A 24,984-nucleotide genomic window follows, 5' to 3' on the forward strand; every position below is an offset into this window, starting at 1 on the left:
TTACGGTGTATGTAATCTGTGGTAATTATTAAAAAAGGCTAGAACCCAGAGCAAAGAACCAGTTAATAAAAAAAAATCTAAAATGAACCAATCACAGAGCACAGACCATATTTTAACAATTAGCCGCCAAGTGACAGTTGACAGCTGTTTCGTGATATTCTACCGCTAGCGGAACTCTTAAATTCATTATGTAAAATTAAATTCGAATAGAGCCGCTGACGGTAAAATTACAAATAATGTCACTACCTATTTTACCGGTAGTAGTATCACATCCTAGTGAATACAATAGGTACAACCTTGCATACAACTGTCGCACCCATGGGCAACACTAGCGGCAGATTACGGTTACATGTAATTTTGCCACTAGTGGTTCATTAGTAAGAATCATTAAAATGCCGCTAGCGGCAATATACTTTATATTACCGTCAACGGTAAAATAACATTTATGATATTTTTGTAATGCCGGTAGCGGTGGATTAGCCTTTTTTAAATTATTTTCCTGTCAATGGAGTTTTATGGGGCATGAGACGGGTCTGCCCGCGAAATTCAAATTTAATTTGGTTTTTCGCAATTTGTAAACTAATACGACAACGTAGGCTTATGGCATTTTAATTGCGAAAATGGCAGTATCATCCTCACAGGTTTATTATATAAAAAAAAATCTTTACTTGAAAGGGTCCAGTTTAAGAAATTAGCTCTAGTATCGACTAACATTACTTAGATGGACAAAATCTTGGTTTAAAAGTTTGGTTTAACCAGCCAGCTCCAACTGAATTTTTAAAAAATGTGGGAGCTTTATTTACCCCGTATTTTATTTTTATATATTTTTTTATTATATACATATTTATTTATTACGGGTTTCCGTATTATCATACATCACCTAAATATGGAATAACCCGTAAAATAGGTCGCATCTCGCAATATTGCGATTGAGATATTAGTCTTGGATAAAGAAGCTATGTATTCTAATGGTGAAAGAATGATTAAAATCAGTATTTTCAGAGTTTATCGATTAGTAATAAGCAAACAGGCAAACAGACAGACAGGTAGACTTTAGACGAGTAGCTGATCCGTCGCATTGCTCCGATGTGGCGTGATTGAAGGATAAACAAACACATTTTGCGCATAATCCATACTAATATTTTAAATGTGAAAGGGTGGCTGTCTGTCTGTTTGCTACCTTTTCACGGCCCAACAGTTTATCCGATTCTGACGAAAGGTACAGGGTTAGGTTTTATATCCCGGGGACGGGCATAGGCTACGTTTTTATCCCGGAAAATCAAAGAGTACCCACGGGATTCCCAAAACCCCTTCCGCTTAACCGATTTATATGAAAGCATGGAAATTTGGTACCAAGGTAGCTTGCGTCCCTGTAATTGACATAGGCAACATTTTATGCCGGAAAATCAAACAGTTCCCACGGGATCTTTAAAAACCTAAATCCACGCGGACGAAGTCTCGGGCATCCTGTAGTATATTATATTATTACCTACATATTTATAATATTAATAGATATTAATGTCTCCTTGTAAGCATATCGCTTTATTTAAACTGGTTTTGTAATCTTAGTTGTAGTTGTTTGACCGCAGTCTTATTCTGGTCGAGTTAACTATTTGGTATTTTTATTTAATCACCCGACTGCTGCAAAGCAAAAAGGAAAGGTTATGATTTTAGCAGTATGTATGTATGTGTGTATGTTTGTATCCAGATTCTGTGTGTTCCACCGTAGCGCCTAAACTACTGGGCCGATTTTGATGAATGAGGTGTCAATCGATTCGTCGTAAAGGTCCGTGTGATATAGACTACACTTTATACGAAAAAATTGATCTAATGGATGTTACATCATCAAAAAAGTGGGGGTCTCCAAATTTTTTTTTGCTATTGTATCGAGTGGGGTGTCAAATGAAAGAGGAGAAAATTTTGAGTTCATAAATATAATACTACAACATTAAAATATACCAAGCGACAGAAAATCAATTTTACTATAATATTTCAGCGTTTATTAAGACGATCGCAGTCGGGTTTTAGTTTTCAACTTTATCTTGTTTTCTTTTGACCTGTATGTACGTACGTATAACGTAGTATGTCCACTCGTAACTATTTAACGGTCCTGACTGACTGATTGACTTATTGCCGCGAGTGTCACTGGGTACAAACAATTGTTAAAACAAGTGTAAATTAAAAATTTATAACACCCCCGACAAGTGAAGGTTACAGTAAGTAGAAAAAAGCTGATAACTTTCAAACGGCTGAACCGATTTTCTTGGATGATAGCTAAGAACACTCTCGAACAAGTCACCTTTCAAACAAAAAAACTAAATTAAAATCGGTTCGTTCGTTTAGGCGCTACGATGCCACAGACAGATACACAGATACACAGACACACAGATACACACGTCAAACTTATAACACCCCTCTTTTTTGGTCGGGGGTTAAAAATCAAAATGGTGTATTTAATTAATGCCCTTGTCACATACAAGCTGAAAAAGATGCAGTGCAAACTGCAGTCGGTATTTTTGAAAACTTTTAAATGACTTGTTTTTCAATCCATACACTAATAATCACACTAATATTATAAAGGAGAAAGTTTGAATGTGTGTGTGTGTGTGTGTGTATGTTTGTTACTCCTTCAGGCAAAAACTACTGGACGGATTAAGCTGAAATTTAGAATGGAGATAGATTATACCCTGGATTAGCACATAGGCTACTTTTTATCCCGGAAAATCAAAAAGTTCCCACGGGAATTTCAAAAACCTACATCCACGCGAACGAAGTCGCGGGTATCAGCTAGTAATAATTAAAATCCGAAAATACGTCTGTCTGCTAACTTTTCACGGCCCACCCGTTCAACCGATTTTGAGGGTAGGAAGGTACAGAGATAGTTTGCATACCGGTTTTGGAAAGTCGCTAGTCGTAAAAATTTATAACACCCCCGACAAGTGAAGAAAAGAGCTGATAACTTTCAAACAGCTAAACCGATTTTTTTGGATTATAGCTAAGAACTCTCTCGATCAAGCCACCTTTCGAACAAAAAATTGGTTGTCTGTAAAGTCGGTTTACTGACGATAGTTGAACGTGACAACAAAGGCCGATTGTGCTTCTTTGTCGCTCGTTCCGCGCTCTCGCTTGCACTTCAAGCCTTACATGGAACGCCTCAGAGCGAGGTAACGCCGCATGAGTCATGTTTTTTCGTGCGTGCAGCCGGCTCTTTCGAATTATAAGACGTTGTCACGTCAAAAAAAACTAAATTAAAATCGGTTGATTCGTTTAGGAGCTACGATGCCACAGACGGATACACAGGTAAACAGATACACCCGTCCTTATAACACCCCTGTTTTTGGGTCGGAGGTTAAAAAGTTTCCCTTCTAATCGAGAGTCGTTTATTTTTCTCATAGAATAAGACCGTCACAATGTCCGGGGACCTCGCGAACGAGGAAAATCGTAAATTAAACACACCGTCAAGTTAGACCACAAACACAGACATCACAATCATCACAAGTGATCCGTCCGCGACTGAGTGAGCCTGTGTTTGTCAAACTACTGAAATTGTTATGTTCTAAAAAGGTTCTAAAGTATTTTCAAGAAAAAATAGTTCGCTCGTTTGGGCGTCTGCACATCGAACAAGGTTAGTGCCTGGTTTTTTCATTTATTTTATGTCTTTTTATAGCTTGAATATCAGAAAATTATTTATTTAGCTAACCCGCCCCGACGTCAAGTCGAGTGGAATTTTAAAAATACGTAGTACTACCTACCTAAATTCTACTTAAAACAGACTTCCAATAAAGTTGAAAACTAAAACTTTACTGCGATTGTCTTAATAAACGATATTATAGTAAAATTGTTTTTCTGTCGCTTGGTGTATTTTAATGTTGTAATACATTTATATTTATGAACTCTTTTCTCCTCTTTCATTTGACACCCCACTCAATACAATAGTAAAAAAAAAAAATTTTGGAGACCCCCACTTTTTTCATGTAATATCCGTTAGGTCAATTTTTTTCGTATAAAATGCAGCCTATGTTTAGGCGCTACGTTGGAACACACAGAATCTGGATACAAACGTACACACATACATACATAGACTGCCGAAATCATAACCCTTCCTTTTGGCTTTGCCGCAGTCGGGTAAAAAGGAGGTACCTTTCAATTCCGCCCGTACTTTTTATATATATACTAGGGGATGCCCGCGGCTTCGCCCGCGTGGATTTCGATTTTTTTTAAATCCCGTAGGAACTCTTTGATTTTCCGGGATAAAAAGTAGCCTATGTCCTTCCCCGGGATGTATCCCAACTCTGTACCAAATTTCATTAAAATCGGTTCAGCGGTTGGGCCGTGAAAACGTAGCAGACAGACAGACAGACACACTTTCGCATTTATAATATTAGTATGGATGAGGTTTCTGGACAGATTTGCAAAAAATGTTTTTTTAACCAACAGTAGAAGTTTCCGTAGTGATGGCATAAAAATTTCTAGATCAATCTCCTTCGTCCTGATGCTACAGGGCTTACTGCCCGCCTAAGTTAGATATCAAGATTCAGGAAGTGTTCGTAGTGAATTAATTTAACCGAAGGTTCAAATCATTAAAGTAAGTCCAAATTAACTCGAATAACAGTAAGTGTAAATTAAAAATTTATAACACCCCCGACAAGTGAAGGTTACAGTAATAACTAGAAAAGAGCTGATAACTTTCAAACGGCTGAACCGATTTTCTTGGATTTTAGCTAAGAACACTCTCGATCAAACCACCTTTCAACCAAAAAAAACTAAATTAAAATCGGTTCATTAGTTTAGGGGCTACGATGCCACAGACAGATACACAGATACACACGTCAAACTTATAACACCCCTCTTTTTTGGTCGGAGGTAAAAAATGACTGATTGTCATACGATTTTCATCCCTTATTTAACCCTCTCAGGGGTGAAATTTTTAAAAATCCTTTTTTTTAATTTATATTGCTTGGTTTCTAGCCTTTTTATGGCGTTAATTTAAAAAGATGTTCTTCATATTTTATTTACAAGCATTTAACGTCCACGCATCGGTCAAGGTTGATTTTAGCATTTTTATGGCAAAAATAACGTCTTTTTAAAGTTGTTATAATATTATTGGAATGATGGCATCTATTGATTGGATAATGATCATAGTAGGTAGAGATACTACTACTAATTAGTTACTATTGTTGTTTTTCTTGTTTATTTAGTGGCTTTTGGTAGTGTACACAATAATGTAGTTCGCCAGTTTGCTTGAAGAAAACACGAAGGAGAACTACCTACCTACTAATTATTATACACAGCTTGCATGCCAGGGAAGAACAAAAACCGGGCTAAGTGCGAGTCAGACTCGCGCACCGAGGGTTCCGTACTCGGGTATTTTTACAGGTTTTCTTGACAGACACGACGGACAACAAGTGATCTTTTCCAAGGGTTCCGTTTTTCCGTTTTGAGGTACGGAACCCCGAAAATTCCGGGATAAAAGTAGCCTATATATACTTTTTGTCAAAGACAATAAGCAGAACAATGAAGAAATTAGTTTGACATTGCGTTGCGATGGTCTTCAACTGTTCACATTTGAGATTTGCATAGTAGGTAGGTACCTACCCAGATACGAGTCAGCACAATGGCCAAGGTTGTAATAGCATTTTTATAGCTTAACGTTTTTTTAAATATGTCTATTTGAATAACAATTATGTGCTTGCCTAGATGAACATTAATTGCGCCAACTCAGCGCTGTACCTATTAACAAAATAGAATAGGTATACTTAGGTAGGTAGATACCTATAACTACTTAATTTATTCTCTTTTGTAAACAATCTCTTGAATTGACCGAATCCATCTAAAATCTAGGGCTATTTATTTCAGACAGACAGACTGACGGACGGGCGAAGGGACGGAGGGCCGGACGGACAGACAGACGGACAGACACACAGACAGACCACAAAGTGATCCTATAAGGGTTCCGTTTTTCCTTTTGAGGTACGGAACTCTAAAAATACAAAAAAATACATATATTATTTAGGGTGAAGTGTGATATGAGGGTTCCCGAGTTTGGTTCAAGACAGGGACACTAATGAAAATTTATAATTTCTAAATTGTTTCTGGTCCGGTCTGGTCTGGTCTGGTCTAATTTTTCGGGTCGATTAGGTATTAATATCAATCGTCCGTGTCTGCGATAGTTATAAACAAAACGGGTTTGTTAACTGACCCGTCGCGCGTCGTTGTGAAGCTAGATTACTGTGTACCGTGTCTTGACCTTTTGATAATTAATAAAATAAATATTAATATAATACTTAGACTACCTTAGCATAATGATTAATAAGTGGCGTAGCTTGCCTAGGACGGGACCTGTATCAAAATGTGTTGGGGGGCCCAAAGGAAGGTTAAAGTGTGTTTAATAAAAGAAAGTGCGCGAGTCTGACTCGCACTTGGCCGGTTTTTTAGGGTTCCGTACCTCAAAAGGAAAAACGGAACCCTTATAGGATCACTTCGTTGTCTGTCTGTCCGTCGTGTCTGTAAAGAAACCTATAGGGTTTTTCCCGTTGACCTAGAATCATGAAAGGTAGGTAGGTAGGTCTTATAGCACAAGTACAGGAATAAATCTGAAAACCGCGAATTTGTTGTTACATCATTAAAAAAAAATTAAAATGTGTTTCAATTTTCAAAATAAGATAACTATACCAAGTGGGGTATCATATGAAAGGGCTTTCTTTACCTGTACATCCTAAAACAGATTTTTATTTATTCTTATGTATAAAAGTTTTTGATTTATCGTGCAATAAAAGTCAGTGCGCGAGTCTGACTCGCACTTGGCTGGTTTTTTTAATTCTATTACAGCCCTTGACTGCGATCCCACCTGGTGGTAAGTGTTGATGCAGTGAGTGGGCCAACTTAGGAGGGCTACATTGGCAGTTTTTATCAAACCCATTAATACCTACCTCATATCGGTTTCTACATGGCATCGTACCAGAACGCTGAATCGCTTGGCTATTCCATAGACAAATAAATATAAAGAGGGGTCTCTCCGTCACTCGCTCCATACAAACGTAGTTCGTATTTCATTGGAATACTAACCAATCATACTCATGCGGCGTCTCATCAATATCATGACTCATGCGGCGTTACCTCGCCGCAGGCGAGGTAACGCCGCGATCGGCCTTTGTTGTCACGTTCAACTATCGTCAGTAAATCGACTTTACAGACAACCAATTTTTTAGAAAAATCTAAAACACCACACGCACAGATATTAGTTTCTAGAATATGTCTGCAAAATTTCATGGACTTTGGTTGCTTAATATTCAAATGAAATTGGGACTACGATTGTATAGAGTAAGTGACGGAGAGAGCCCTGTTAAAGTTAGGTTGGTCGGTACTTTCATTGTTTTCTGAGAAATCATACGTTTCTAATCTAAATACGTAAAGGAAATCCCGTAAATGTCAACCGAATTGAGGTTATCTAGCTAATGATACCTAGTTAAGAGGGCTCTCTCCGTCACTCGTTTCATACAATCGTAGTTCCAATTTCATTTGAATATTAAGCACCGGAGACAATTAGTCTTTTTAGACATTGTAAGGTCTACATCTCCTGAGGATGCTCCGGTGTCGGGGCGAAACGCGCGTCGAGTGGTGTTGGAATTTGTGTGGTGCTTCGTACCATACAGATTTCTTTGGTTTGGCGGATTATAGCAAATTAAGCTTTTGGTTCCTTGTATATCATGGACTTCCGCAAAATAACGCCTGCTTCTATAATACATCTTTTCGAGGATTTGGATAATAAAGATCGACTAGGTAGGTACCTACCTAGTTTATCTAATTTATCCTTCATCATATTTTTATTTCGGTAATAAATATTTGTTTACCAAAAAACGTGAATAGCTATTCTAATCAAAATTCATATAATCATCAAACAATAATAATATTATTAGATAATAGCCCCCAGATAATTGGATTGGAAATGCCATCATTTCATATTATTAATATCTAGAATTTACTTTATTAATACCTGGAATTATTTATCCATACTAATATTATAAATGCGAAAGTGTGTCTGTCTGTCTGTTTGTCTGTCTGTCTGTCTGCTACGCTTTCACGGCTCAACCGCTGAACCGATTTTAAATAAATTTTGTACAGACTTAGGATACATTCCGGGGAAGGACATAGACTACTATTTATCCCGGAAAATCAAAGAGTTCCCACGGGATTCCTAAAAACTCATCCGCTTAACCGATTTGTATGTTTGGTACCGAGGTAGCTTGCGTCCCTGTAATTGACATAGGCAACTTTTTCTCCCGGAAAATCAAAGAGTTCCCACGGGATTTCAAAAAACCTAGATCCACGCGGACGAAGTCGCGGGCCTTAGCTACTGCTATTATGAAGCTTAAAGGATGTTTTAAAACTTCTATAAAATCGCCGAAATAGGTATAGGGGAGAGTGTGCATGAAAGAGCCAGGTTTTGAAAGAGCCGATGTGATTTTCCATTACTTATCGATATTCTACCAAAGTTTAATTTTACTCCTTAAATGGCAACACTGGATAGCTGTTACCCACAAACATTTGACAGTTTTACAACAGCAAATGGCCTCACAGGACTGTTACGAAAATTCGGAAGCCAAAAAGTAAGTTTCTTTGTGTTTCTTTCATCTTTTTTTTCAAAAAGGGTATTGCATAAGTTGACAAAACTGATATACAGTTTTGGCGTCTATATATTTGCCCTTGTTTTGCATAAATAATATCAGATCAGCGTTCTGGTATAGTGCCTTTTTTTTGAAGTTATATTTTTAAAAGCGTCGTGTTTTGAAAGAGCCAGTTATTTATGCTTTGAAAGAGCCGCCTCTTTCATGACACGAAAACTGGCTCATTCAATACATCGCACGGTGGGGCAGTTCCGGGAATTAGCTGGCCATAAATCGATTTCTCAAAAATGGCCATTGACAAACAAAACTTACTACCTTAGGTAGTTAAGTAGACACCGAACATAATGCCACTTCTCCATTCCTCTAATTAGGGGTGTTCACCATTTTGTGTCAGTCTAAACCTGAGCGTCACTCTACGTGTTCATATTGCGTTAACTGATTCAATTAAAACAACTTTTTAAAAAGTGATTTTTATATGTTAGTGAGTTATTTTTGAAAAAAATCTTAATGGATTCGATTATAACAGGTAAGCGCCCATATATTACATTTATAAAAAAGTTTGAATAACGATAAAATAGATATTTTATGGCACATGCAAAATAATGCTTCTGTTGCGGTCGAAAAATCATCTTTTAGATACTCAAAAAGGTTTTACTTTAACTTCCCACCGAGTCCCATCGGTTTTATTCATTGTAAATAAAAACTGACTATTATCCCTAATTGAATACATCGAGATTAGCTGCGGTCTCCCGCGGAATCCATATTTTGAAGGCTATGAAGTACATAGCGGAAAATCGCCGTATTTCACAAATTTCTTTTTTTCGGTTTAAACCGGTTTTTATTTGCTTCCAGAATAGGAAGGCACTTTAGGGACTCGCACCGTAACACGTGGATTTCTTTTTACTAAAATGCAATAACAAGACTTGCCCGATTTTGATGCAAAATTGATTTATCTTGAGAGATATATTCTATCACAAGATGAATATTGTGATGAACAAAAGAAGGAAGTTAAACATAATTTCTCACGTCTAAAGTCACAATTTAAGAAAAAATGGATCGAGTCACAAAAAAGGCCCATACTTTCGTTCAAAAGAATGATGAATGGTTAAAAGGAACATACGAAATACCGAGACCTAAATAGCTTTCTTCTGGTAGACCATCAAAGTCGTTTGAAGATTCAAGTGGGAGAAGTAAACGCAGAAAAACACTCAAAATGCGTAGCACTATAGAAACAGACCACAAAACTTTATATTGAGTTGTATCCCTGGCACCCTATGTCTCCAACAATGCATAAAATCTTAATACATTGTGCAACTGTAATGGATCATGCACTTCTGCCTATTGGGTTACTATCCGAAGAAGCAGCAGAGGCACGAAACAAACATTTTCGCCAGTATCGGTATTTCGCTAGAAAATGCTCAAGGGAGCAATGCAATTATGACGGCCTTAATAGGTTGTTGCTAAGTTCGGATCCATTAATATCGAGCATAAAGCCAAAACCTAAAAGAAAAAATGTGCCTCATAGCAAAGAAGCGTTGGAAATGCTTATTTCCGCTGAACTCAACACAGCAGAATGTCCTCATGAGGAATCTGAACCGGACCAACTTGACAAGGATGAATTGAGCTCTAGCTCTGGTGAAGACACTTGGGATTGATCTGAATCACATTATGTTTATTTTTGTATTTTTTTATTTACCATTGCATCTTTATTTTCTTCGTTTTTGTTTTTATATTTTCTTAATTTATCATAATCACGATTTTAATTTACTATTATAGTTTTAGTGTTTTTAGTTTTTTACTGTTTTATATAGAAATAAAATCTGTTTTGGCACTTTATGGAATTATTTGTTTTTCGTGTCAAAAAACGTTTGTTTCTCCTTCGCGGTAAAACTACTGAACCGATTTGGCTGAAATTTCGAATGAATATAGATTATGCCCTGGGTTAGCACATAGGTTACTTTTTATCTCAGAAAATCCATGGTTTCCACATGATTTAAATCAGAATTTCGACAAACAGGATTTAAAACCAAAATATACGCAAGCGGGGCCGCGCCGCCATCAGTTAGTTTTAAAAAATAAGTTCCCAAAATACTAAAAAATATAATTTAACCTATTTACAACACATATATGGGAGAAAATAATATTGGCCGCCTAATTCCTGGATCTGCCCCACTGTGCATCGTTTAGTTTTAATTAACCCCCGACTAAAAAAGAGGGGTGTTATAAGTTTGACGTGTGTGTCTGTGTGTCTGTCTCTGTGTGTGTGTGTGTGTGTCTATGGCCACGTAGATCCTAAACCAATGGACTAATTCTGATGGTTCTTTCTTTTTGTTTGATAACTGATGTGATAGAGATTGTTCTTAGCTATAATTTATTTATTTATTTATTTAATCTTTATTGCACAAAATACAAAAAAAAAACAAAAGGCGGACTTAATGCCTAATGGCATTCTCTACCAGTCATATTTATAGAGGTCGGGGGTGTCCAAAATTTTTAATTTTAGTTATTTCATTATTATATGATATATGTTTCAGAATAAAAAGATATGTCTTCGCAAGCGTCAACAGCTAAAAAACGGGTAAGGCCCACAACTGCTGCAATAGAAGAGGCTGTAAAAGAAGTGCTTGCTGGAAATCAGTCCATACATAGAACAGCGTTAGCGTTATCGTGTGGCCTCTAAGGGGTGATTAATTTCTTCTGCCAAAAATGTTTTTAATTTTAAATTGTTTTTATATTGTTTTTATTTTTTAAGTTATAGAGTAAGAATACGAAAAAGGGCTCTATTTTATGTTTTTAGACAAATTTTTATTAATTATTTAATTTTTGACTAAGACAAAGTTCAAAAGTTTTAATTGTTGATTAAGACAATGTTTAATTATTACTGAGACTGTTTAAAAATTGTGATTTTCATAGAAATACTAAAGTAAGCTTAGTATTAATCTGATTTTAAATACTTAACATAATTTTAATTGATAAAAAACCGTTTAGTACCACAAAAGTAGGTATCGGCTCTTTCATAACACATGGTGGCTCTTTCATTGACCTGCTGCTATGAAAGAGCCGATTTCCTTTTTTTTTTAAACTATTTATATAAGAGATTATCAGCGTTGTTATCCTCTTTATTTTTATTTTATAACATTGCCAATTAAAGTGATTATAAGAAAACCTAGTTTCATTTGAAAATAATATAGTAAAAGTGTGTTTTTTTTTACACTATTCAAAACTGGCTCTTTCATCCACACTCTCCCCTACCTACCTCCATGCAGAATAGATTACCTTGTTTTTTGTTGTCAATAATTATTAATTAAAATCGCTTATTTATTATACACCTATACTTATGTATTCTAGGAATCTTGTTTATTAATTAAAAATCTGATCAAACGACAAGGTTGCAGCCATTGCAGCAATTTGAATCTGCACGTCATTCAATGAATTTCAATGTCATACCAGACACATATACAGAGTGTTTGGTAATTAGTATAATATAATGACGACACGTACCCATGCTACTTTGATCTGATAAATACAATGCTGAAGTAAAATGACGAAATAAAATTATAAAAATTTTCATACAAAATTTTAATTTTTTTTGTCCAATTTTTCATGGGCCTAACGTGCGCTAACTCACTGAGATCGTTCGCCTATCTAAAGATGGCCAACAATCTCAGTGAGTTAGGGCACGTTAGAGTCATGAAAACTTGGACATAATTTTTTTTTTAAATTTTGTGTGGAAATTTTTATAATTTTATTTCGTCATTATACTTCAGCATTGTGTTTATCAGATCAAAGTAGCATGGGTACGTGTCGTCATTATATACTGATTACCAAACACCCTGTAGTAGTTCACGACAGATTGAGAATTGAATTGCCCAGTTAAAACCAATTTGCTCTTATCCATTGAGGAGTTCTGTTCTCCATCTCCGAAGATATTCATCAGATCTTCACCAAATTTATATGGGACCACCTGCACAATATACCCTTTCAAACAAAAAAAAATATTTCCAAATCGGTTCAGGGGTCATTGAGTAATCAATCGGTGAACATACATAGATTCCGATGAATTGAGAACCTCCTCCTTTTTTGAAGTCGGTTAAAAAAAGCTTATTATACAATCGAAGATTATCTAAATGACAAAAAAGCTTGGATTTGACTCGCCCCAGCAATACACGGTGCTGCAATTGCTTGTATACAGTATGGCATATTATTGTAAATTGAATACTTGAAAAGAGCAACCGCCGAGTTTCTTGCTGGTTCTTCTCGGTAGGAACGGCTTACCGAACCAGTGGTAGATTATTTTGACGATTCAAAAGCACTTGTAAAAGTTTAATTGAATCAAAATATTTTGAATTTTGAATTTTTAATTCAGCAATGGCGAGTTCGCGGAATCACCTATGCCCGGTTCTTATTATCTACTAATCGTTATTGTACAAAAGCTACTATTCGTTTTTGAGTTACGAGTAACGAACCGTAAATGCCGTTCCTAAAAATTTTTGGGTCAGCTACCTGAGACGGCCAGATGTTGGTTATCCTCCTTACCGAAGCACTCCGTCGACAACCATCACGTTTCGTTTTACCAATGAAGCATGTTTAGAATTACAATAAAAATTAATTTCTTTATTATTATTTTAAGCATGTGGATGTTATGGTGTGAAAAAATGTTTTTTTTAGTTTAATCTATGATTTCGGTGTTGCAGAAATCTTTTTATTTTATTGGAAAGAATTTTTTTTTAATATTAAAGAATAGTCGGGTAAAAACCGTGCGTTGAATTTGAGCGAAAATCGTTATACGGGTAATTGGGATTTACCGCTTACTAATAATTGAAGCCAACCATATTTCCTGAAAAACAAACGAACGTCTTTTGGGTTTTTCTTTCACGGTAATGTTTATAGCTCGGATAAGATATATTTCATACTAGCTGATGCCCGCGACCTCGTTCGCGTGGATGTTTTTTTTTAAATCCCGTGGGAACTCTTTGACTTTTCAGGATAAAAAGTAGCCTATGTGCTAATCCAAGGTATAATCTATTTCCATTCTAAATTTCAGCCCAATCCGTCCAGAAGTTTTTGCGTGAAGGAGTAACAAACATACACACACACACATTCACATATACACACAAACTTTCGCCTTTATAATAGTGTGATAGTGTGAAGTGTGATGTGTGAATATGATGTTCATAAATACACATACGGGACCATAAAAGAACGAGGCTCGACTCGCGCTTGACCGGTTTTTATGGATCGCCGCGCCGCCGGCTAGATTTTGGCAAAAAATGGCAAAACTAGTTTACTTAATAATGTATACAGATTTTATAGCCCAACAACGCTAGAATGATATCAATCCGTAGGGCCACGGCTTTTTCGCTTTTTCGTAACGCCGCGCTGGCCAAACACACAGTGGCATAAGAGAGAGACCGTTTAAAGACCCCTGTTAGATTCATCGGATGGGGCCTCTCCCTCAATGAATAGAAGGTTAATCGACGCCGTTCAAATAATCAATGATATATTTATTATAATGGTCACGCGCGGTCGCAGCCCAATTTTTAGGGGGTCTTGACTCATGGTTAAGTAAACAGTTCCTTGGGAACGCCGAGTTTCTTGCTGGTTCTTCTCGGTAGGAAAGGCATTCCGAACCAGTGGTAGATGCTTTTGACGATTCAAAAGAACTTGTAAAAGTCTAGTTGAATAAAAATATTTTGAATTTTGAAAATAATCAAAGCCTGCGTTGCAAGATTCTATTTTGGCGCACCCCAGGCCTTAATTTATAATTTTTTTCACCTTATTCTGTTTACATCTGCATTCTTAAAGACCTAATATAACTTACACTTCTAAAAGGCTTCTTTTATATGTATACCTATTTATATTTTCACCAACAACTTCTATAGAAATATGACTATATAAAATGTACAAATTCACTGCAGTATGGTTGTTCATTACAGGTGCACTTATGAATGAAAATGACCTAAAGTAATATAATATTCTTTTTTTTACCTGACTGCGGCAAAGCCAAAAGGAAGGGTTATGATTTTAGCAGTCTATGTATGTATGTAGGTATGTGGGACTCTTTCCAGTCCGTGGGCCCGTGGCATTTTGCGCGCCAAGTTTACCGGCAAGTTTGCAGCGAACTTTGACGTTACATCGCCTTTTGCGATAACGCCGTGGCCCAGCGCCCAGCAACCGGAATGACGAACAGCTAATGACCTTCGCAGCCGCAGAGTTGTTTTCTTTGACACCACACTGTGAATATCAAAGTTTATCATCTGTCCATTATTTATACATTCACCTTGGGCTGGGGCTGCCAATGGCTTTTGACACTGAAATCATAATCTTAATCCATATTTAATGCAAAATACAAAATTTTTAATGACTAGCTGATGCCCGCGCGACTTCGTTCGCGTGGATGTAGATTTTTTAATAATCCCGTGGAAACTCTTTAATTTTCCGGGATAAAAAGTAAACTATGTCCGTCCCCGGGATATAAGCTGACCCTGTACCTTTCGTCAGAATCGGTTAGACTGTTGGGCCGTGAAAAGGTAGCAGACAGACAGACAGACACACTTTCGCATTTATAATATTATAAGTAGGTATGGATTTATTAATATTATTATAAATGAGACATTGTGTCTGTCTGTCTGCTAATTTTTCATGGACTATCCCTTTAACTGATTTTGACGAAATTTAGTACAGAGATAGCTGGATTAGATGAAAAATGCGAAATAGAAAGATAATTCTGATTTTCAGTATAACTAAGAATAACATAAGAATACCATAAGTTCAGCAACTCAAAACAATTGCGACTGTAATAATAATTTCACACCATTAATGCAGGTTTTCCGGAATCGACCTACGGTATTCACGGTGATTTTGATTATATTTTTCGTTATTTCCAGATGTTCAAGTTAATTATATCCCTGGGCGTACTGGCGCTCGCCCGGGCCGCGCCTCAGGCAGCGGACGGTGACTTGGACGCGGTCATCGCACAGATCTTCGGCAAGCCGAGCTCCACCATCGCGCCCGCTGTCGACAACAAGAACAACCTGGCGTCGACAATTGTGCCACCTATCAACACTAATACGCAGAGTGAGTAGCTTGTCGTTATAGCGCGAAACATTATAGCGCGTAACGTTAAAGCACGTAACTTTATAGCGGGTAACGTTATAGCGCGAAACGTTATAGTATACAACGCTATAACATAGCGCGCTATTAAACGCACACTATAAAGGCTGCTGGACATGCTGGCGCTTGTCCGGGCCGCGCCTCAGGCAGTGGATGGTGACGTGGTCATCCTACAGATCTTCAACAAGCCGAGCTCCACCGTAGCACCCGCTGTCGACAACAAGGACCAGGCATCGACCACTGTACCGCCTATCAACACGTTATAGCGTATGACGTTACTCGGCTATAGGCAATTCTGCCCAATAATGTTATAGCGTGTAACGTTATAATATAACGCGCTATAAAGGCTCCCTTGCTGGGCGTCACACAAGCCGCGACTATAGTAGCCTATAAACACCAAGCATGTATGCAAGTGCAGTAGCATGTTGTTATAGCGAGTATAACATGATAAAATACCACGTTGATCATGATCATCAACTAAAGGTTTAAAAATCCTACATCCAGTTTATAAGGAATATAGTTTCATTAATATGCAGGTACTTTAAAAAAAAAAAAAAAAGAATATTAGCCGCTATTATGCTGCTAATCATGACTAATACTCCCCTTTCCCCTCCAATTAAGCGTAAAGCTTGTGCCAGGAGTGGGTACGACAATATTGCAACGGGTGGGGTTTGAACCGCCTACCTTACGGAATTCAGATCGGTCCTCAGCCGTTGAGCTATCGAGGCTCAACGTTTACTTTAAGGATGTATTTTAACATTTACTGTATGGTACCCTTTTCCTTATTTCAGCGGGCGTAAAATCGCCGTGCAAAACCGAGGACGGGGCAGACGGCACCTGCGTCAACTACTACCTGTGCAACACCGACAACAACGTCATCACGGACGGCGTCGGGCTCATCGACATCAGGTACTCCATAGCCACGAGTCAGCCGCATCAGTAGTGCCATATAAATGCAGGAGTTATGTCGGACTCCTACCGACTAAAAACCTCACGAAGTTCTATCCCAGCGCTGACGACGGAGCACAAGAAACCGACAACACTTCGTTACTCCGCCAGCGGATGTCCGCCGCAGCAAACCCAGTATCTGTCTGTGAATGTCCTAAACTAATGAACCGATTTTAATTTAGTTTTTTTTTGTTTGAAAGGTGACTTGATCGGGAGTGTTCTTAGTTATAATACAAGAAAATCGTTTCAGCCGTTTGAAAGTTATCAGCTCTTTTCTAGTTAACTGTAACCTTCACTTGTCGGGGAGTGTTATAAATTTTTAATTTACACTTGTCTCTTTTACATACTAAACCAAGTGTAAATTAAAAATTTATAACACCCCCGACGATCCAAAGTATCTGAGTTTTCCAGAACATCATTTTCAAATAAAGAATTATGTATTTAGGCAACGTCCATCTTGACAGCTTGACATTTGTCTATTGACATAATATTATGAACCTAACGGTTATCTAACCTTCTTTTCTACAAGAAAACTAGAAAAGAGCTGATAACTCTTAAACGGCTGAACCAATTTTTTTAGATTATAGCTAAGAACGCTCTCGATCAAGCCACCTTTCAAACAAAAAAAACTAAATTAAAATCGGTTCATTCGTTTAGGCGCTACGATGCCACAGACAGATACACAGATACACAGATACACAGACACACAGATACACACGTCAAACTTATAACACCCCTCTTTTTTGGTCGGGGGTTAAAAATAGAGTAATGATTGTAGTTTGGGGATAATACTGCACGTTTCCATGGACCTGTGTGGTATTGTCCCCAAAATACTGGTGATATTGCCCTAGTATACCCAAGCCCTAGTATACTAAGTCCGCTTATTATTTTCCAGGGTAGGCGACGGCAAATGTCCGTCATATTTGGACGTGTGTTGCATCGCCCCAGACACCAGGGACCCTATTGACCCTATCACTCCACCCCCGGACAAATTGCCTCAGGTAGGTGTTTTTAGGGTTCCGTACCTCAAAAGGAAAAACGGAACTCTTATAGGATCACTTTGTTGTCTGTCTGTCTGTCCGTCCGTTCGTCGTGTCTGTCAAGACAATCTATAGGGTAAGTTTCCCGTTGACCTAGAATCATGAAAGGCAGGTAGGTAGGTCTTATAGCACAAGTACAGGAATAAATCTGAAAACCGCGAATTTATGCAGAGTTCCCCTTCTTTCAAAGCATTCTCTCCATTTAACGACAACTCTCAATAACGTCATAAAATGCGCAGTCCCTTCAGTGTCGTTATAGAGTTTTTTTTGTTTTTGTTTTAAATATTAGCCATGCTTATCATGATTAATACTCCCCTACCCCCTCCAATTAAGCGTAAAGCTTGTGCCAGGAGTGTGTACGACAATATTGTCGTGTCACTATTTAGTGCAGCGGGTGGGGTTTGAACCGCCGGCCTTTCGGAATTTAGTTCACTCCTCAACCGTTGAACTAGATCGAGGCTCTTTATACTGTACTAGAGGATGCCCGCGGCTTTGCCCGCGTGAATTTCGGTTTTTTTTAAATTTCGCAGGAACTCTTTGATTTTCCGGGATAAAAAGTAGCCTATGTCCTTCCCCGGGATGTAGCCCATGTCTGTACCAATTTTCATTAAAATCGGTTTAGCATTTAGACTGTGAAAACGTAGCAGACAGAAATATAGACAAACCAGACAGACAGACAGACACACTTTCGCATTTATGATATTATTATGGATTTTCTAAATCTTCTGTATCTTCACAGCGCACAGGTTGCGGTTGGCGCAACCCCAACGGAGTAGGCATGGCCACCACGGGAGACAATGACAGTGAAGCCAAGTTCGGAGAGTTCCCATGGATGGTTGCCATTCTTAAGTGAGTATAATTTGAGTTTGTAGCACGCCATGCTTTCTTTGTCTTTGTTCTAACACCTTGTTTTGTATTGACTTCGAGAAATGCACCTATGTAGGTAGTTGGCTAGAATAATAGAAGTTGGGTTTATACAAAAAGTATGCATACCAAAATTTTAATTCTTAAAATGTTTTACTCCATACAAAAGTATTATGTATTCTGATTATTTATTTTTAATAGATAAGTATCCACTTACTGAAAATAGTGTAATGATAGAAACTAGATTTAGCTCGAACATATTTAACCACATCGGGGATTAAAGAAATGTTTTAAGTTTGTGTCAAACAAAAAATTACCAATCTTTTAGTATTTAGTGCTAGGAGTAGGTACGACAATAATGCAACGGGCGGGGTTTGAACCGTCGACCTTTCGGTTTTCAGTCCACTCCTTTACCGGTTGAGCTATTGAGGCTCTAAAATATTTTACTTACGTACATTATTTCTGAGGTTTTAGTTTGCACGAAGTATTTTGTGGATTCATTAAAAAAATGCACGTTTTATTCGGTAGCAAATGGCACGCATGATACATTTATTTGCACCCACATTGTTCTGTCACTAAACTATTTATTTTACATATATGAATTATAATAATAAGTATATTATGTTATCATTAGGTATATTCTTCTCCAGCAATTAGCAATTATTATATATTTTATATGTAAAGGGATAAACTGACTATCCCACACACATACTCGTAGCTCAACGCTGAAACTAGAACTTTTTTTTGTATTATAGAAGCAGGCGTTATTTTGTTAAGTCCATGATATACAAGGATGATATAAAAGCTTAATTTGCTATAATCCGCCAAACCAACGAAATCTGTATGGTACGCAGCACCACACAAATTCCAACACCACTCGACGCGCGTTTCGCCCCGACACCGGAGCATCCTCAGGAGATGTAGACCTCACAAACGGGCGTCGAGTGGTGTTGGAATTTGTGTGGTGCTGCGTACCATACAGATTTCGTTGGTTTGGCGGATTATAGCAAATTAAGCTTTTATATCATCCTTGTAGAACTTTTTTTCATAAATAAGTATTTCTATTTTCACATAATTGTATTTCAAACTTGAGAAATGAGATTTTCTCTAACGGGTTCTACTTCACTAGGAAAGAGTTTCTATGTAAATTTGGTACGATAAAGAATATTTTACTTTACTTTAATCCATGTGAATCGTTGATGGATAAAATTCGATCCCCAACTTAAAAGTGGGTACCTAGTATTCATTTAGTAGCATTTTTTCTGCAAATCAAAACTTTCTTCGCGGTAAACGGCTGATATTTTAGCAGCTACAATTTTCAGTCAATACCTACTCAAATAGTCTGTCACAGTTACCAACACAAACGTCACTGACTGACTGACTGTCCCTTCCCCACATGTTTGCAACCACTCCAATATCAACTCAATCCTTCATATTAATCTCACATCAAGTACCGACTACATTGACCCCAGGATCGAGCCAGTCAACGACAATGACCCTGAAGGTCAGAAGCTCAACGTGTACGTCGGAGGAGGTTCCCTGATCGACCCCAGCGCGGTGCTCACAGCGGCTCACTACGTTGCGGATAGGAAGCCCATCAGGGTGCGAGCTGGGGAATGGGACACGCAAACCACCAAGGAGCTGTACCCTTACCAGGACAGAGATGTTTCCGCCATTGAAATTCACAAGGATTTCAACAAGGGTGAGTTTTAACTATTTTACTATTTAAAAGCATGTCTGCTTAATAGTCATTGTTAGGGTTATTCATATTAAGTATGGAGTTTTTTGTGATCCATATTCGTCATCCCTAACAACGTTGTATCTACGAGTAGGTATGTGGCCAATACTCCAATAGATGGTTGGAGTAAGTTTCAATTCGGCCTTTGTTTGCCATTGTGCAAGGGAGGCGCCGATATGTTCTTAGCAAAGAGTATGTAATCACTACTTTTGTTCTTAGGAGACCTCGGGCCTCCCAATATGCGCTGAAGGCAGCTATTGATAGCTTATTGGCAGCCATTAACTTAGCGAGGAATGTTCTTAAGAGTTAATGTATGCACAGACACCAATTTCCCAGTATTGTGACCTCATTTGTTTCCAAGAGGAAACAAATTTCATCTACTTACACCACTAGCATGGGTTGTGCCCTTTCCTATTATGCCAGGTTGATACTTTCTCGCACATATTGCGCAAACCTGCACATGCAAATATCGTGGAACTTGCTTACATTTGGGGCGTTCTTTCAAAATTACGATATTATCATAAGCTTAGGATAGGCCTTCCCTAAAGAGCGCCACCACACCCAATCCTCAGCCTTCCTCATCAAGCCACTTCCAGCCAGATGGATTGTTTAAATGCTAGACTGAAGAATGTGCAGACTTTCTCAATATACCTACAATTTTCCAGGTAATCTGTTCTACGACATCGCGGTGCTGTTCCTGAGCAAGCCAATGGACATGGCACCCAACGTAGGAATCGCATGTCTGCCGCCACCACGCGAGCGTGTGCCCGGCGGCACGCAATGCCTCGCCTCGGGCTGGGGCAAGGACAAGTTCGGCAAAGAGGGACACTACCAAGTCATACTTAAGAAGGTCAGTGTCATTTCCTATTACCCTATCACTCCAGGCCATCTATTCTTCGACATTGCGGTATTGTTCCTGAGCAAGCAAAGCAGAGTGAAGTGAATGGCTGCCCCAGAAAGAATAGAAAGACTTAAGGGACAAGGAGCGAGATAAACAACTTGTTGGAGGTCAAGAATGCGCCCCTGGGAAACACGCTCAGAGCAAGTAGTCGGGCTCTCCCGCGATTCGGTCCATATAACCGAGAGGTTGGTGAGGCCGTGGGAGGTGGAGTGTTATTCCTGAGTAAGCCAATGGACATGACACCCAACGTAGGGATAGCATGTCTACCGCCACCACGCGAGCGTGTGCCCGGCGGCACACAGTGCCTCGCCTCGGGTTGGGGCAAGGACAAGTTCGACAAAGAGGAACATTACCAAGTCATACTTAAGAAGGTCAGTGTCATGTCTCATATTACCTTATTACTCCAGGCAATCTATTCTGTGATATCACAGTGTTATTCTTGAGCCAGCTGGTGGACATGGTGCCTTTTTCTTTTTGTTCTCGTGAGGAAAATCCGTCATGGATACCACTGCCCACGGGGGAGCACAGTGGTTATGTCGGACTCCTACCGACTAAAAGCCTCACGAAGTTCCATCCCACCACTCATGACGGAGCATAAGGGACCGAAAACACCTCGGTGGACATGGTGCTTAACATGTTTAACCTCATTTCTAATTTGACCACGAGTTTCTCTACGCGATCAAAAGAGGAATGAGCAGAGCCTAGGAGAACCAGAGTAAACAATATAGCTCAAATGGTTGTTTTGAAGGAACAATGAATGGGGCAGATAGAAGCCGATAGACATTTGGGTTTCAAGTTGGTTGCAAGATTTTTTTTAATGTATCTTTTAACACATTTTTTTTGGGAACCCTGAAGTAAGTTTAAAACCCTGTATCTGTGACCAGGGTCCCTGAACTTCCTTCTGCTTAGACATTTGCTTCTCAGACATTGGTGCCTACATTTCGACACCTCCCACGTAAGTTGTTGTAAGCCACAAAATTGGTGTTTTGCGTTTTTTAAATCCATACTAATATTATAAATGCGAAAGTGTGTCTGTCTGTCTGTCTGTCTGTCTATCTGTCTGCTACGTTTTCACGGCCCAACCGCTGAACCGATTTGAATGAAATTTGGTACAGACATGGGATACATCCCGGGGAAGGACATAGGCTACTTTTTATCCCGGAAAATCTAAGAGTTCCCACGGTATTTAAAAAAACCGAAATCCACGCGGGCGAAGCCGTGGGCATCCTCTAGTAACAAATAACAATGTCTATTTTTTCTGTTTTACACTTTCAAATTTAAAAAAATGCTAAAAATGCTATTTTTAAAGAACTTATGAGACGTAGGTATAATGTTGTATTTTTCGACCGAGGATGGCGTAAAACATCATTAATTCGACCTTTACAACGTTTAACGTGGGGTGAAGTGTGGAAAATGTCCCGCGTTCGCGTCTTGTATGTAACAGATACAACAGATCACGCCGGAATTCAAACGTGACTCGAGTCCTCCGATATAATTATAAGTTTTTTTCCAGATCCAAGTACCAGTAGTGGAGAGGAAGCAGTGCCAGGCCGCACTACGCAAGACCCGTCTTGGCCACTTCTTCGAGCTCCACAGTTCGTTCATGTGCGCTGGCGGTGTGGCCGGCAAGGACACTTGCAAGGGTGACGGAGGATCTCCTTTGGTGTGCCCTATTGAGGTAAAGGCCGATTCACACCAATCGCGTACACGTGACACGCGCGTAGTGCGTTGTAAACCCCTAACACACCGGGATACACATACGTCCACGCTTAACGCAAGCGGTGTGCCATGTTCCATACATTACAACGCAATGGTACGCGCTACGGCCTACGTCTACGCTTACGCAGTCTGTATGAACGAGTTATAAACCCTTTGTCTGAGAATTTCTTTTAGCATCATAAGTTAAAACGATCAAATATCATAATAACGATACAAAGAAACATATTCGAGTTGAGAACCTCCTATTTTTAGGGTTCCGTTACTCAAAAAGAAAACGGAACCCTTATAGGATCACTTTATTGTCTGTCTGTCTGTCTACACAAATAAAGCTGAAAATAGCACAAGTAAAGGAAAAAAATCCGAAAACCGTGCGCATGGTTACATCACCAAAAAAAAAGTGTTTCAATTTTCAAAGTAAGATAACTATACCAAGTGGGGTGTCATATGAAAGGGCTTTACCTGTACATTCTAAAACAGATTTTTATTTATTTTTATGCATAACAGTTTTTGGAAAAAATACCCGAGCACCTCGGCGCGAGTCTGACTCGCACTTGGCCGGTTTTTCTTGAGTCGATAAAAAGATTAGTACAACAGGAATGAAATGAATCTCTCTTGTCCGTTCAGGGTGACCCAGACCGCTACATGCAGAGTGGTATAGTGGCGTGGGGCATCGGCTGCGGCGAGGACGGAACCCCCGGTGTCTACGTCGACGTGTCCAACCTGCGCAACTGGATCGACGACAAGATCGCCGGCAAGGGGCTGGACACCAAGCTCTACTCCTTCTAGAAGATATCAAGAAGCAACAGAAACATCTCAAATCAATCAATAATCAATAGAAATTCTATTCTCATTCTATCATGCGTCTACTGCTGGACATAGGCCTTTCCAAGAGCGCGCCACCAAATACGGTCCTCCGCCTTCCTCATCCACCCGCTCCCCGCCATCTTCTTCAGGTCAACAGTCCAGCGGGCTGGAGATCGTCCCACACTGCGCTTACCGGTACGCGGTAATCCATACTATTATGATATACAAGGCGGCCTCATTCCACTTTCCTTCTTCTACAAACGCACCGCACGCCACCGCACGCAGTTTCACCCTCACCACCTGGGTGTCTGGTGCACATCAACCGCCCGTTGTGCTAGATCCTTTTTTACACGCACATACCAACTATGGAATCAACTCCCATCAGCTGCGGTTCCCACTAGATTACAACATGGGGTTATTCAAGGGGCGGACCAACAAATTCCTGAAAGGCCGGCAACGCATCGGCGGTACCTCTGGTGCTGCAAGTGTTAATGGGTGGCGGTAATCACTTAACACCAGGTGACACGCCTGCTCGTTTGCTCGCTATCTTTTATAAAAAAATAAACGCAGGAGAACAGTGACATACATACCAAATTCTCACTATACAGTCAAAAGTTACCACTTGTCCCTACAAAATGACATAACTAGGTACTGTTGAGCTGTCCCCAAAGTAGGTACTTAACAACTATAAAGGGTCGATACACTGTTCAGATTTCCCCGGCTGAACAGTAACTGCAAGTTTTAACTTGTCTATTTTTGTATGAAGATTGTATTTTGTGTTCTTGTAAGGGATCTGAATTTCAATATTGTTATATACAATCGAGAACTTGTTCGAGTATTCCTGTCAAAAACTAGACAAAATGGTCGTCACAGACTACGTTTGTGAAAATACAAATATTATGTCTAAGTCTTAGAACTATTTTGTGGTGATTTCAATCCCAATTACTATGTGAAAAGTTACCTACAGTCACATATTTTACATTCTGACCTACAAAAAGATATTTTGATAATAATCACTGATTGATGTGTACTGTATATTTTTAAAATATTGACGCAAATGAACAAATTTTTACTAATAAAACAATTGCCTTAGTTTATTTTAAAAAATGTGATATAATGTTATTACTTATCTGTATTTGAATAAAATAATACTCAATTTAAGCAGCCTCTCTCCTATTTGTTTTAAATATGTATAAGTGTCAACATAATAATATTAAATCTTGAAATGTCTCT

General features: G+C 38.8%; 1 protein-coding gene across 2 annotated transcripts; it reads left to right on the top strand.

The window, feature by feature from the left end:
• The first annotated feature begins 3,459 nt into the window (after positions 1-3,459).
• LOC123878537 (phenoloxidase-activating factor 2) lies at positions 3,460-24,912 on the top strand. 2 transcript variants are annotated; one of them, XM_045925751.1, is made up of 9 exons: positions 3,460-3,625; positions 15,512-15,701; positions 16,529-16,646; positions 17,581-17,686; positions 18,465-18,574; positions 20,041-20,291; positions 20,993-21,177; positions 22,742-22,906; positions 23,572-24,912. In XM_045925751.1, exons 2-9 carry the CDS (start codon positions 15,512-15,514, stop codon positions 23,731-23,733), a joined length of 1,287 nt encoding a protein of 428 aa, XP_045781707.1. In that variant the 5' UTR covers positions 3,460-3,625; the 3' UTR covers positions 23,734-24,912. The 2 variants fall into 2 exon arrangements, with proteins under 2 accessions (XP_045781707.1, XP_045781708.1); XM_045925752.1 differs by having other exon boundaries at positions 3,463-3,625; positions 20,062-20,291.
• Positions 24,913-24,984: the final 72 nt, after the last annotated feature.

The sequence above is a fragment of the Maniola jurtina genome, chromosome 26, assembly GCF_905333055.1.
Source record: "Maniola jurtina chromosome 26, ilManJurt1.1, whole genome shotgun sequence".
NCBI lineage: Eukaryota > Metazoa > Arthropoda > Insecta > Lepidoptera > Nymphalidae > Maniola > Maniola jurtina.

What these genes read in the sequence shown, in the direction of transcription:
- LOC123878537 (XM_045925751.1), top strand. Translation starts at nt 15,512, where the DNA reads ATGTTCAAGTTAATTATATCCCTGGGCGTACTGGCGCTCGCCCGGGCC. An exon ending in TATCAACACTAATACGCAGA is followed by an intron (nt 15,702 to 16,528) that starts GTGAGTAGCTTG and finishes TCCTTATTTCAG; the next exon opens with CGGGCGTAAAATCGCCGTGC. An exon ending in TCACAAGGATTTCAACAAGG is followed by an intron (nt 20,292 to 20,992) that starts GTGAGTTTTAAC and finishes ACAATTTTCCAG; the next exon opens with GTAATCTGTTCTACGACATC.